This window comes from Hyperolius riggenbachi, chromosome 5, assembly GCF_040937935.1.
Source record: "Hyperolius riggenbachi isolate aHypRig1 chromosome 5, aHypRig1.pri, whole genome shotgun sequence".
Classification (NCBI taxonomy): Eukaryota; Metazoa; Chordata; class Amphibia; order Anura; family Hyperoliidae; genus Hyperolius; species Hyperolius riggenbachi.
In genome coordinates this window covers 11329506-11342830 of record NC_090650.1, presented here as the reverse complement: position 1 = coordinate 11342830, position 13325 = coordinate 11329506, and the positions used below count along the sequence as shown (strand labels likewise).

General features: G+C 49.5%; 1 protein-coding gene across 1 annotated transcript in view; it reads right to left on the bottom strand.

Moving 5' to 3' along the window:
• TMEM106B (transmembrane protein 106B) overlaps nucleotides 1–11070 on the bottom strand; it is a 55292-nt gene extending 44222 nt beyond the window's left edge. The window contains exons 1-2 of the mRNA XM_068235086.1: nucleotides 10986–11070; nucleotides 7321–7542 (exon numbers count right to left, since the gene is read on the bottom strand). Coding sequence (XP_068091187.1) covers nucleotides 7321–7534 — 214 coding nt within the window. The 5' untranslated portion in view covers nucleotides 7535–7542; nucleotides 10986–11070. The remainder of the gene's footprint in view (nucleotides 1–7320; nucleotides 7543–10985) is intronic.
• Nucleotides 11071–13325: the final 2255 nt, after the last annotated feature.

The window sequence follows — 13325 nt, the reverse complement described above, 5'->3', positions numbered from 1 at the left end:
CGTTTTTTGTTGCGGAGAAAAAACGCACAAAAGAGGCAACGATTTCGCCTGCGTCGGGAATCCGTGCGAATCGCCGCTAATGTATTTAATAGTAAAAACGCATGCGTTTTTTCCCGCGATTTCGCACCTTTTTCAATTTTATTTTGCCCTGGCAGTGTCATGGTTAATTTCGCATGGCACCCTGCCATGCGAAATCGCGGGTAAAAACGCACGCGGAAACGCATCCGCATGCGTTTTTACGAGCGTCGGAATGCCGGCGAAATCGCGTCGCAACAGTGGAAACAAGCCCTGACTCAGGATTACCGCTCTGAGCTGCAGATTTCCATCGCGAGCCTGACTCAGGATAACCGCTCTGAGCTGCAGATTTCCATCCCGAGCCTGACTCAGGATTACCGCTCTGAGCTGCAGATTTCCATCCCGAGCCTGACTCAGGATTACCGCTCTGAGCTGCAGATTTCCATCCCGAGCCTGACTCAGGATTACCGCTCTGAGCTGCAGATTTCCATCCCGAGCCTGACTCAGGATTACCGCTCTGAGCTGCAGATTTCCATCGCGAGCCTGACTCAGGATTACCGCTCTGAGCTGCAGATTTCCATCGCGAGCCTGACTCAGGATTACCGCTCTGAGCTGCAGATTTCCATCGCGAGCCTGACTCAGGATTACCGCTCTGAGCTGCAGATTTCCATCGCGAGCCTGACTCAGGATTACCGCTCTGAGCTGCAGATTTCCATCGCGAGCCTGACTCAGGATTACCGCTCTGAGCTGCAGATTTCCATCGCGAGCCTGACTCAGGATTACCGCTCTGAGCTGCAGATTTCCATCGCGAGCCTGACTCAGGATTACCGCTCTGAGCTGCAGATTTCCATCCCGAGCCTGACTCAGGATTACCGCTCTGAGCTGCAGATTTCCATCCCGAGCCTGACTCAGGATTACCGCTCTGAGCTGCAGATTTCCATCCCGAGCCTGACTCAGGATTACCACTCTGAGCTGCAGATTTCTATCCCGAGCCTGACTCAGGATTACCGCTCTGAGCTGCAGATTTCCATCCCGAGCCTGACTCAGGATTACCGCTCTGAGCTGCAGATTTCCATCGCGAGCCTGACTCAGGATTACCGCTCTGAGCTGCAGATTTCCATCGCGAGCCTGACTCAGGATTACCGCTCTGAGCTGCAGATTTCCATCCCGAACCTGACTCAGGATTACCGCTCTGAGCTGCAGATTTCTATCCCGAGCCTGACTCAGGATTACCGCTCTGAGCTGCAGATTTCCATCGCGAGCCTGACTCAGGATTACCGCTCTGAGCTGCAGATTTCCATCGCGAGCCTGACTCAGGATTACCGCTCTGAGCTGCAGATTTCTATCCCGAGCCTGACTCAGGATTACCACTCTGAGCTGCAGATTTCTATCCTGAGCCTGAGGGCTCGTTCCCACTATCGCGAATCCGCATGCGTCTTTACAAGCGTCGGAATGCCGGCGAAATCGCGTCGCAACAGTGGAAACAAGCCCTGACTCAGGATTACCGCTCTGAGCTGCAGATTTCCATCGCGAGCCTGACTCAGGATAACCGCTCTGAGCTGCAGATTTCCATCCCGAGCCTGACTCAGGATTACCGCTCTGAGCTGCAGATTTCCATCGCGAGCCTGACTCAGGATTACCGCTCTGAGCTGCAGATTTCCATCGCGAGCCTGACTCAGGATTACCGCTCTGAGCTGCAGATTTCCATCGCGAGCCTGACTCAGGATTACCGCTCTGAGCTGCAGATTTCCATCGCGAGCCTGACTCAGGATTACCGCTCTGAGCTGCAGATTTCCATCGCGAGCCTGACTCAGGATTACCGCTCTGAGCTGCAGATTTCCATCGCGAGCCTGACTCAGGATTACCGCTCTGAGCTGCAGATTTCCATCGCGAGCCTGACTCAGGATTACCGCTCTGAGCTGCAGATTTCCATCGCGAGCCTGACTCAGGATTACCGCTCTGAGCTGCAGATTTCCATCCCGAGCCTGACTCAGGATTACCGCTCTGAGCTGCAGATTTCCATCCCGAGCCTGACTCAGGATTACCGCTCTGAGCTGCAGATTTCCATCGCGAGCCTGACTCAGGATTACCGCTCTGAGCTGCAGATTTCCATCGCGAGCCTGACTCAGGATTACCGCTCTGAGCTGCAGATTTCCATCGCGAGCCTGACTCAGGATTACCGCTCTGAGCTGCAGATTTCTATCCCGAACCTGACTCAGGATTACCGCTCTGAGCTGCAGATTTCTATCCCGAGCCTGACTCAGGATTACCGCTCTGAGCTGCAGATTTCCATCGCGAGCCTGACTCAGGATTACCGCTCTGAGCTGCAGATTTCCATCGCGAGCCTGACTCAGGATTACCGCTCTGAGCTGCAGATTTCCTTCCCGAGCCTGACTCAGGATTACCGCTCTGAGCTGCAGATTTCCTTCCCGAGCCTGACTCAGGATTACCGCTCTGAACTGCAGATTTCCATCCCGAGCCTGACTCAGGGTTACCGCTCTGAGCTGCAGATTTCCATCCCGAGCCTGACTCAGGATTACCGCTCTGAGCTGCAGATTTCCATCCCGAGCATAACTCAGGATTACCGCTCTGAGCTGCAGATTTCCATCCCGAGCCTGACTCAGGATTACCGCTCTGAGCTGCAGATTTCAATCCCGAGCCTGACTCAGGATTACCGCTCTGAGCTGCAGATTTCCATCCCGAGCCTGACTCAGGATTACCGCTCTGAGCTGCAGATTTCCATCCCGAGCCTGACTCAGGATTACCGCTCTGAGCTGCAGATTTCCATCCCGAGCCTGACTCAGGATTACCGCTCTGAGCTGCAGATTTCCATCCCGAGCCTGACTCAGGATTACCGCTAAGGGCCCTTTTCCACTAGCTGTGTTTTTGCCAAAACCGCATGTGTTTGCTGATTCTGAAGAGCAGCCTGTTCAAAATAAGAATCTTGGGTGGCCTTTTCCACTGCTGCCTTCCAATTTTTTTTAAAAAAAGCAAAAGCGATGATGATGCGTTACGCGTTCAATGTAAAGTATAGGAACGCATGAAAAAACGCATAGAAATGTGTTTTGAGTTTTGTATTGATTTAACCACTAGTATCTATTTTCAAGACAACACTTACCAATCAGAAAAACGGAAAACTCAAACGCATAAAAAAACGCACAAAATACGCACAACAAAATTGGGAAAAACGCAAATGTGTTTTGCAGTGTAAAATGACCCTAAGGAGGTTAAGGTGCCCATTAATGGTACAATTTTTATTAAACATATATATTCAAGTACAATATACAAAGGGATGATCAGCTGTGCATGAAGTGGACCTGAACTCTTGCACAGGACAGGAAAACAGAGAAATCCACTCTGTATGTATTAAGAGAGTTTAGTCTGTCTAATCCCCCCCTCATCTGTGACTAATCACAAGTTGTAATTTGATCTCTCAGCTGTGCCAGCTGGCTGCCTTAGCAAAGCAGCTAATTTGTAAACACAGGATGTTACCCCTATGTCTGCTTTCATGAAAGCAGGAAGTAGGCACACTGCAGATTTATTGCAAGATTTGTATCAGTTGTAACAGAGGAGTGTTTTTCTTTAAAGGTTATTTAGCTGTTGCTTATATTTTTAGAGCAGAGAGGAAGTTTGGAGATCAGGTCCGCTTTAGGCATTGTAGTGTTCAAAACAAAACATTAAACAATCCTGCTGCAGCCAGCACCATCAGCCCAGCACTATTACAGCAGGTGGAAGCGGTTGTGAAATCCTATCTCTGCGCTGGAAGGAACTGAAGTGACATAATGTCTCAGGAAGTTGTAGAGCAGAAACTCTTCACTAATGCTAAACATAGAGAAGAGCAAATACACAGAGCATGATACAGGCTGATGCACCCGGTGTCACATGACCGCTGACAGGTAGGACAATAGCGATCTCTCCTGTGTCACATGACCGCTGACAGGTAGGACAATAGCGATCTCTCCTGTGTCACATGACCGCTGACAGGTAGGACAATAGCGATCTCTCCTGTGTCACATGACCGCTGACAGGTAGGACAATAGTGATCTCTCCTGTGTCACATGACCGCTGACAGGTAGGACAATAGCGATCTCTCCTGTGTCACATGACCGCTGACAGGTAGGACAATAGCGATCTCTCCTGTGTCACATGACCGCTGACAGGTAGGACAATAGCGATCTCTCCTGTGTCACATGACCGCTGACAGGTAGGACAATAGTGATCTCTCCTGTGTACATGACTGCTGACAGGTAGGACAATAGTGATCTCTCCTGTGTACATGACTGCTGACAGGTAGGACAATAGTGATCTCTCCTGTGTCACATGACCACTGACAGGTAGGACAATAGTGATCTCTCCTGTGTCACATGACTGCTGCCAGGTAGGACAATAGTGATCTCTCCTGTGTCACATGACCGCTGACAGATAGGACAATAGTGATCTCTCCTGTGTCACTTGACCGCTGACAGGTAGGACAATAGTGATCTCTCCTGTGTACATGACTGCTGACAGGTAGGACAATAGTGATCTCTCCTGTGTCACATGACCGCTGACAGGTAGGACAATAGTGATCTCTCCTGTGTCACATGACTGCTGACAGGTAGGACAATAGTGATCTCTCCTGTGTCACATGACTGCTGACAGGACAACAATAGTGATCTCTCCTGTGTCACATGACCGCTGACAGGTAGGACAATAGTGATCTCTCCTGTGTACATGACCGCTGACAGGTAGGACAATAGTGATCTCTCCTGTGTTCATGACTGCTGCCAGGTAGGACAATAGCGATCTCTCCTGTGTTCATGACTGCTGCCAGGTAGGACAATAGCGATCTCTCCTGTGTACATGACTGCTGACAGGTAGGACAATAGCGATCTCTCCTGTGTCACATGACTGCTGCCAGGTAGGACAATAGTGATCTCTCCTGTGTCACATGACTGCTGACAGGTAGGACAATAGTGATCTCTCCTGTGTCACATGACTGCTGACAGGTAGGACAATAGTGATCTCTCCTGTGTACATGACTGCTGCCAGGTAGGACAATAGTGATCCCTCCTGTGTACATGACTGCTGACAGGTAGGACAATAGTGATCTCTCCTGTGTCACATGACCGCTGACAGGTAGGACAATAGTGATCTCTCCTGTGTCACATGACTGCTGACAGGTAGGACAATAGCGATCTCTCCTGTGTCACATGACTGCTGCCAGGTAGGACAATAGTGATCTCTCCTGTGTACATGACTCCTGCCAGGTAGGACAATAGTGAACTCTCCTGTGTCGCATGACCGCTGACAGGAAGGACAATAGTGATCTCTCCTGTGTCACATGACTGCTGACAGGTAGGACAAAAGTGATCTCTCCTGTGTCACTTGACCGCTGACAGGTAGGACAATAGTGATCTCTCCTGTGTCACATGACCGCTGACAGGTAGGACAATAGTGATCTCTCCTGTGTCACATGACTGCTGACAGGTAGGACAATAGTGATCTCTCCTGTGTCACATGACCGCTGACAGGTAGGACAATAGTGATCTCTCCTGTGTCACATGACTGCTGACAGGTAGGACAATAGTGATCTCTCCTGTGTCACATGACTGCTGACAGGTAGGACAATAGTGATCTCTCCTGTGTCACATGACTGCTGACAGGTAGGACAACAATAGTGATCTCTCCTGTGTCACATGACTGCTGACAGGTAGGACAACAATAGTGATCTCTCCTGTGTCACATGACTGCTGACAGGTAGGACAACAATAGTGATCTCTCCTGTGTCACATGACCGCTGACAGGTAGGAAAACAATAGTGATCTCTCCTGTGTCACATGACCGCTGACAAGTAGGAAAACAATGGTGCTCTCTCCTGTGTCACATGACCACTGACAGGTAGGAAAACAATAGTGATCTCTCCTGTGTCACATGACCGCTGACAGGTAGGAAAACAATAGTGATCTCTCCTGTGTCACATGACTGCTGACAGGTAGGAAAACAATAGTGATCTCTCCTGTGTCACATGACTGCTGCCAGGTACTCTGAGAAGGACAATAGTGATCTCTCCTCTGCAGGGCCGGTTCTCTCATGAAGCAAGGTGAAACAATTGCATCAGGCGCAGAGATTACAGGGGTGGCATGTTTGTACTGTGGTTACACTAACAGCGTGCAGTCAGAGTAGGAGGAGAAGCAAGAGGAGAGCGAGGTGAAGAGGTCATCACTGGTGAAAAGCAGCTTGTTGTGCTGTGTGAGGAGTCTGGCAGTGAGTGAGGAGTGGGAGGCAGGAGTGCAGCATTGGGGAAAAGCAGCTTGTTGTGCTGTGTGAGGAGTCTGACAATGAGTGAGGAGGGGGAGGCAGGAGAGCAGCATTGGGGAAAGCAGCTTGCTGTGCTGTGGGAGGAGTCTGACAGTGAGTGAGGAGGGGGGAGGCAGGAGAGCATCATTGGGGAAAAGCAGCTTGTTGTGCTGTGTGAGGAGTCTGGCAGTGAGTGAGGAGGGGGGAGGCAGGAGAGCATCATTGGGGAAAAGCAGCTTGTTGTGCTGTGCGAGGAGTCTGACAGTGAGTGAGGAGGGGGGGGGGGGGGGGGGAGGAGAGCAGCAGTGTTTCATGTGACTTGCTCCTGACTGAGGAGGAATGGAGTGGCTGAGGGTGAGCAGTTTGTTTGTCACAGACTCACAGCCAGCCAGTGTGCTATTGTGTTGAGCTGCAGCATGTCACGTGAGAACATTAAGTGAAGCAGAGTAAATTGTCAGGTGCTGCGCGACTATTCCAAATCGGGGGAGGGGGGTGTCATCCTCAAAAGTTTCCCTCAGGCAGCAAAAAGTCTAGAACCGGCCCTGCTCCTCTGTCACATGACTGCAGCCGGGTACTCTGAGGAGGTCAATAGTGATCTCTCGTGTCACATGACATCTGCCGGGTACTCAGAGATCTCTCGTGTCACATGACATCTGCCGGGTACTCAGAGATCTCTCGTGTCACATGACATCTGCCGGGTACTCAGAGATCTCTCGTGTCACATGACATCTGCCGGGTACTCTGAGGAGGACAATAGTGATCTCTCCTCTGTCACATGACCGCAGCCGGGTACTCTGAGGAGGACAATAGTGATCTCTCCTCTGTCACATGACCGCTGCCAGGTACTCAGAGATCTCTCGTGTCACATGACATCTGCCGGTTTCTGGCTATACAGAAGGAGAGGGAGAGGTCACATTTTCTTGGGGTTTAACACAGAAGATTTGCTGTACTGACCGCCTAATCCAGCCCATACCAGGTCTGACCTGTAGACGAGGTGGGCGCGCATGCGGATAGTCACCCCCTTACCTCTGGGGATGCGGCCGGTCCCCTGACACGTGGCACACGTCACGCTGTCCTTCCCGGTGAACTCCACATAAGGGAAATGGGACACATCTCCCCCGCGACCTTCCTCGTGGCCCTCCGAGTTCACAAGAGCGCTGGTGTCCTCAGACGCCACGCCCGCTTCGCTCAGGCCGTCCTTCCCTCCGTGCGGCGGCATGTGGGAGTAGGATTTACCCATAATTCCTCCTGCAGAGAGAGAGATGAGGTTTATGCAAAGTTCACATTTATCCCTGCAAGATACAGTCACTGGTACAGCATAAAAGGTGAAACGACAGCTTGTACAGACAACTGACACAACAAATAGAAAACTACAATAGAGTAAAGTAGTGCAACAGCACATAAGCATGTGAATGACATGCACAGCGCCATCTTGTGGTAATTTAACACACACACAGTTTAAACATGAAAACTGTTGTGATTATACTGTATATTCCAACATGAATCACAAGACAAGCCCTGTGCTGGTGATAATCACTTCTATAGATACTTTGAATAGTGGTAATCATTAAAACCTCCCTAGCGGTATGGACAGATATATCCATCCATAAAAACATGCTGTGAACAGTATAAACATGCATACACATCAATACTGTCCTGCACTGTATACTAGACCCTTGCTTGACACATTTTGGCAAGTTATAGGAAAAAAAAAAAGTTTTAAAAATAAATTTTATCACTTTTTGCACAGAAATCCTGGAGAAATTGAACGCCAGGGAGGTTAATAAACTGTTGCCCATCCCCTTCTTGCACCTCTGACACTGTAGTTGCCATTGGCAGGGATTGCTATGTATAGAGTGCTTGGGGGTAATCAGTAACAAGCTGCTCCCCATCCCCTTCTTGCTCCTCTGACACTGTAGCTGCCATTGGCAGGGATTGCTATGTATAGAGTGCTTGGGGGTAATCAGTAACAAGCTGCTCCCCATCCCCTTCTTGTACCTCTGACACTGTAGTTGCCATTGGCAGGGATTGCTATGTATAGAGTGCTTGGGGGTAATCAGTAACAAGCTGCTCCCCATCCCCTTCTTGCACCTCTGACACTGTAGTTGCCATTGGCAGGGATTGCTATGTATAGAGTGCTTGGGGGTAATCAGTAACAAGCTGCTCCCCATCCCCTTCTTGCTCCTCTGACACTGTAGTTGCCATTGGCAGGGATTGCTATGTATAGAGTGCTTGGGGGTAATCAGTAACAAGCTGCTCCCATCCCCTTCTTGCACCTCTGACACTGTAGTTGCCATTGGCAGGTTTTGTTGCGCCGTATCAATTGTTATGTATAGAGTGCTTGTGGGGGGGGGGGGCCCAATGTAAAACTTGCATCAGGGCCCACAGCTCCTTAGCTACTCCACTGGTAGCCATGTTTAGGTATCAATTTTCTTCCAATCTGATAAACTTATTTGCCTGCAAAATCCAATGTATGGAAACAAGGCCTCCTTCACATCTATGCAGCGCAGATGGCCGTGCGATCAGAACGCAACCCGTACGATCGCACGCCATCTGCACCGCTACCCGCTGCACTGCTGATCCCATCCCTTGACAGTGAATGGGTCAGCTCTGCGCTTGCGGGCAAAATGCAGGCAGCAGTACGCAAGCGCATCGTATTGCCTAGCAGCGCCTTTGATATGAACGGCAGAAGGGCTGTCTATACTCTTCTGCTGTTCTTGCATGTCACCACGTCATACGCACTCCCAAATGCACACGGAAGTGCATATGATGTGAACGAGGCCTGAAAGTTTGGCTCAGATGAACGACTCAGGTCTGTGCTAGCTTTATTTAGATTGTATGAACGATTGAACAATGGCTTGGGATATTCATTCTTTTTATCATCCAGGGATCCAGGGATTTTATCTGATTGCCATCTGGAGTCGGGAAGGAATTTTTCCCTTTTGGGGCTAATTGGACCATGCCTTGTGGGGGTTTTTTCGCCTTCCTCTGGATCAACAGGGATATGTGAGGGAGCAGGCTGGAGTTGTACTTTATACTGGTTGAGCTCGATGGACGTGTGTCTTTTTTCAACCGGAGTAGCTATGAGTGCAAATGTGAATTACGGGACCACCGCAGAGATGTGCAGAAATCTAGAGGTTGCAGCACTACAATTGCTTATCAAACAGATTTCTGCTAAAATCATCTCAGTATCAGACAGACAGACAAATAACATTTATATCGCGCTTTTCTCCTGGCGGACTCAAAGCGCCAGAGCTGCAGCCACTAGGACGCGCTCTATAGGCAGTAGCAGTTAGGGAGACTTGCCCAAGGTTTCCTTACTGAATAGGTGCTGGCTTACTGAACAGGCAGAGCCGAGATTTGAACCCTGGTCTCCTGCGTCAGCGGCTGAGCCCTTAACCATTACACCATCCAGCCTGTATCAAGTACAGGAAAAAAAAAAACTATTAATATTCACCAAGCAGTACCTAACCAGAGAAATTTTGGTTAATTACCTGCAGGGCTGTGGAGTCAGTACAAAAATCTACCAACTCCTCAGTTTATGAAACCACTGACTCCGACTCCAGGTACCCAGAATTGCTCCGACTCCACAGCCCTGGTTACCGGACTAGGTTAATCTTGCATTGCGTATGGTCAGTGTAACAGCACAATATTTATCTCAGATGCAATCACTCGATCAGATTTTTAGAACCAATTCAATGTTTGTTTGGAATAGAGAATTTTGTCAATCGGAATATCAGATTTTTTGATCGCATCTAAAGAAAGTGCTAGAATCGTCCTGGTTTACTGCAAATAAAATCGATATTTACCTTCCAATAACTAACGATACCGTAAATCTGATTGCCTTCAGAGGAAAATATTCTATGGTTAATGGTAGGGGGAGGCAGGACTAGTTTTAGGGATAGTAAAGGTTAGTATAGGGGGTGCAGCACTACAGAAGATTTTGGGGTGATAGTCGAGTTGAGCAGAACCAACTGGCACTCCATAAAAGCATCTATATGGAAGCGACCACTGGTTTGTAAAAGGGGACCCAGCAGGAAATACTATCCACTCCACCAGCCAAATACGCTTAGTAAAGTTGCGCAAGTAGAGGTGGTAGCCAAAGCAAACGCCGTGCCTGAAGCCCAACGGCTGAACGCCGAGGACGAGGGCCCTGGTGCGCAAGTTTAGCTTAGGCCAATGAGGTTACCTGCGCAATTTTAGCTTAGGCCTTTGGTGCTGGCGCTACATAAGTAAATAATATTTGTTACGCTTTACTGTGGGGATGGGAGGAGGGGGATTAGAGCGCAATTTGGGCAATTACACTGTTTCCATGCAAAGCCTAGAAAAGCAGCCCTAAAAATAAATATATATATCTTGTAAAAATGTGATAAGTAGGGAGCGAGGTGAAGGGTTCTCCACCTTGCAGATTATGTATGCAGATGACCCCCCCAGCATTGGACACCAAGCAACCCCCCCCCCCCCAGCATTTGGGGCACAACAAGGCCCAGCGTGGCCGGCAGGTCGCCTATGTGAGCACAGATCGGTGTGATGGAATCGAGGGACGCCGCAGATCCGGTGCTGGGGGGTCAGGTTTGGCCCCTCGGGGTTATATGGGGACAGCAGCCAGACGGGGGGTCACGTGACAGAACGCTGCGCGCCACACAATGTATCAATAATAGTAACAATAAACAGAACGTTGGGCTACTCACAGCTGTGATCAGAGTAAACACAGCACAAAGCTCCAGCTTCTCTCTCTGTCTCTCCAGCCTCTGACGTCACGCTACGGGGAGGCGCTGCGGACAAACTTCCTCACTCTGCACAGCCTTCCCTGACTCACTGCCAGGTGCTCTCTCCAGTCATCCATATACTAGTGCAGATGAAAGTTCACAAAGCCTCACCCTGAGCAAGCAGTGCACTGAGTCCTGTGAGCCTGGATACAGATCTCTGCCAAGCAACAGCCAGGAAACAGACTAGAATAATATGTAACTAGGAATAACAGGATAATGTTACAGAGAGGAGACTATAATAAGAGGAAGTGAAACAAGTTTTATAATGCGAGTTTTAGGGAAGCCACTTCCCTTCAGCTATATTTCAGATATGAGCAGTGTGACTAAACCATGCATGTCAAACTCCGGCCCATGGGCCAGATCTGGCCCGCAGATTCATCTGAGTTGGCCCTCAAGTGGTTACCCCACTTTGCCTTATATTTGGCCCACTATAGACCACCAGGGAGGCTATATTGGAGGGGAGGTCCTAGATCACCAGGGAAGCCATATGGGGGATTGAGGGATGGAAGCAGACAGCAGGGAACTGTATACTGGAGGGAGGACCATTAGACACAAGGGAACTGTATAGTGGAGGGTGGGGGCCACTAGACACCAGGGAACTGTATAGGGGACACTAGACACCAGGGAACTGTATAGGGGAGGGAGGACCATTAGACACCAGGGAACTGTATAGTGGAGGTAGGACCACTAGACACCAGGGAACTGTATAGGGGAGGGAGGACCATTAGACACCAGGGAACTGTATAGTGGAGGTAGGACCACTAGACACCAGGGAACTGTATAGTGGAGGGTGGGGGCCACTAGACACCAGGGAACTGTATAGTGGAGAGTGGGGGCCACTAGACACCAGGGAACTGTATAGGGGAGGGAGGACCATTAGACACCAGGGAACTGTATAGTGGAGGGAGGGGCCACTAGACACCAGGGAACTGTATAGTGGTTGGAAGGGTCCATTAGACACCAGGGAACGTTATAAGGGAGGGAAGTGGCCGCTAGACATTAAGGTTGGCCTGCGACTTAGTCCCAGTGTTTATTTTTGGCCCACGTTGTACTTGTGTTTCACACCCTGGTCTAAGCCAAGGTGGGCAAACTTTTGACTTGACGGCCACATGGGGTTCCCAAGTTTGACCGAGAGGAAGTACCAGAACCGTAGTGAGTGCGGCACGCTTTACGGAAATGGGTGTGGCCAATACAAGATGTGTGCTGACCTAACTCTAATGTAAGAAAACGCAAAGACAGTGGGCCCAAGTTTTCTCCCAAAACACAGGCAAAGTGACCCTAAATGTAAATAAATCAAAAATTAATAATAACATGCGCTAATAAAAACAAAATGATTCTGCTATTTATTCAAATGGTTAAAAATAGCTTAAAACACAATACACACAAATTGCAATTATCTCACTTTCTACACACACTGTACACACACACACACACACACACACACACACACACACACACACACACACACACACACACACACACACACACACACACACACACACACACACACACACACACACACACACACACACACACACACACACACACACACACACACACACACACACACACACACACACACACACACACACACACACACACACACACACACACTGTACACACACACACACACACACACACACTGTACACACACACACACTACACACACACACACTACACACACACACACACACACACACACACACACTGTACACACACAGCGCACACACACACACTGTACACACACACACACACACACACTGTACACACACACACACACACACACACACACTGTACACACAGGGCCGGATTTGTACTTCTTACCGCACAAGGCCGACTATTACCAGCCGCCCCAACTGAAACCGTATCCTACCACCTCTCTCCACACACACACACACACCCAAAAAATTTTGGGCCGCTGGTGTCCACTATTGTGGCTAGTGTTGAGGTCTCCATGACAACGTGAAGTGAATCAATCACGTCACACGGGGGAACCGGTCAATCAAGCGATCTACAGGTGATGGGCGTGGTGGGAGCCATCTACCACACATACATAGTCAAAAGTGGCTCACAATTGGACATTGGGTGGGGTCAGCAACACATAAAAGTAAGTCCTGTACCCACTGCTGTCTCCAGGGTAACAGCGCTGGCCAATCAATAATTAAGAAATGGGTACTGTGAGAGGCTGCCTTCTGTATTCTGTACTATTTGCTGGTGCTGCCCCTGGTCCTTTCATCCCCCATGCCAAGTGCGTGGGACCCG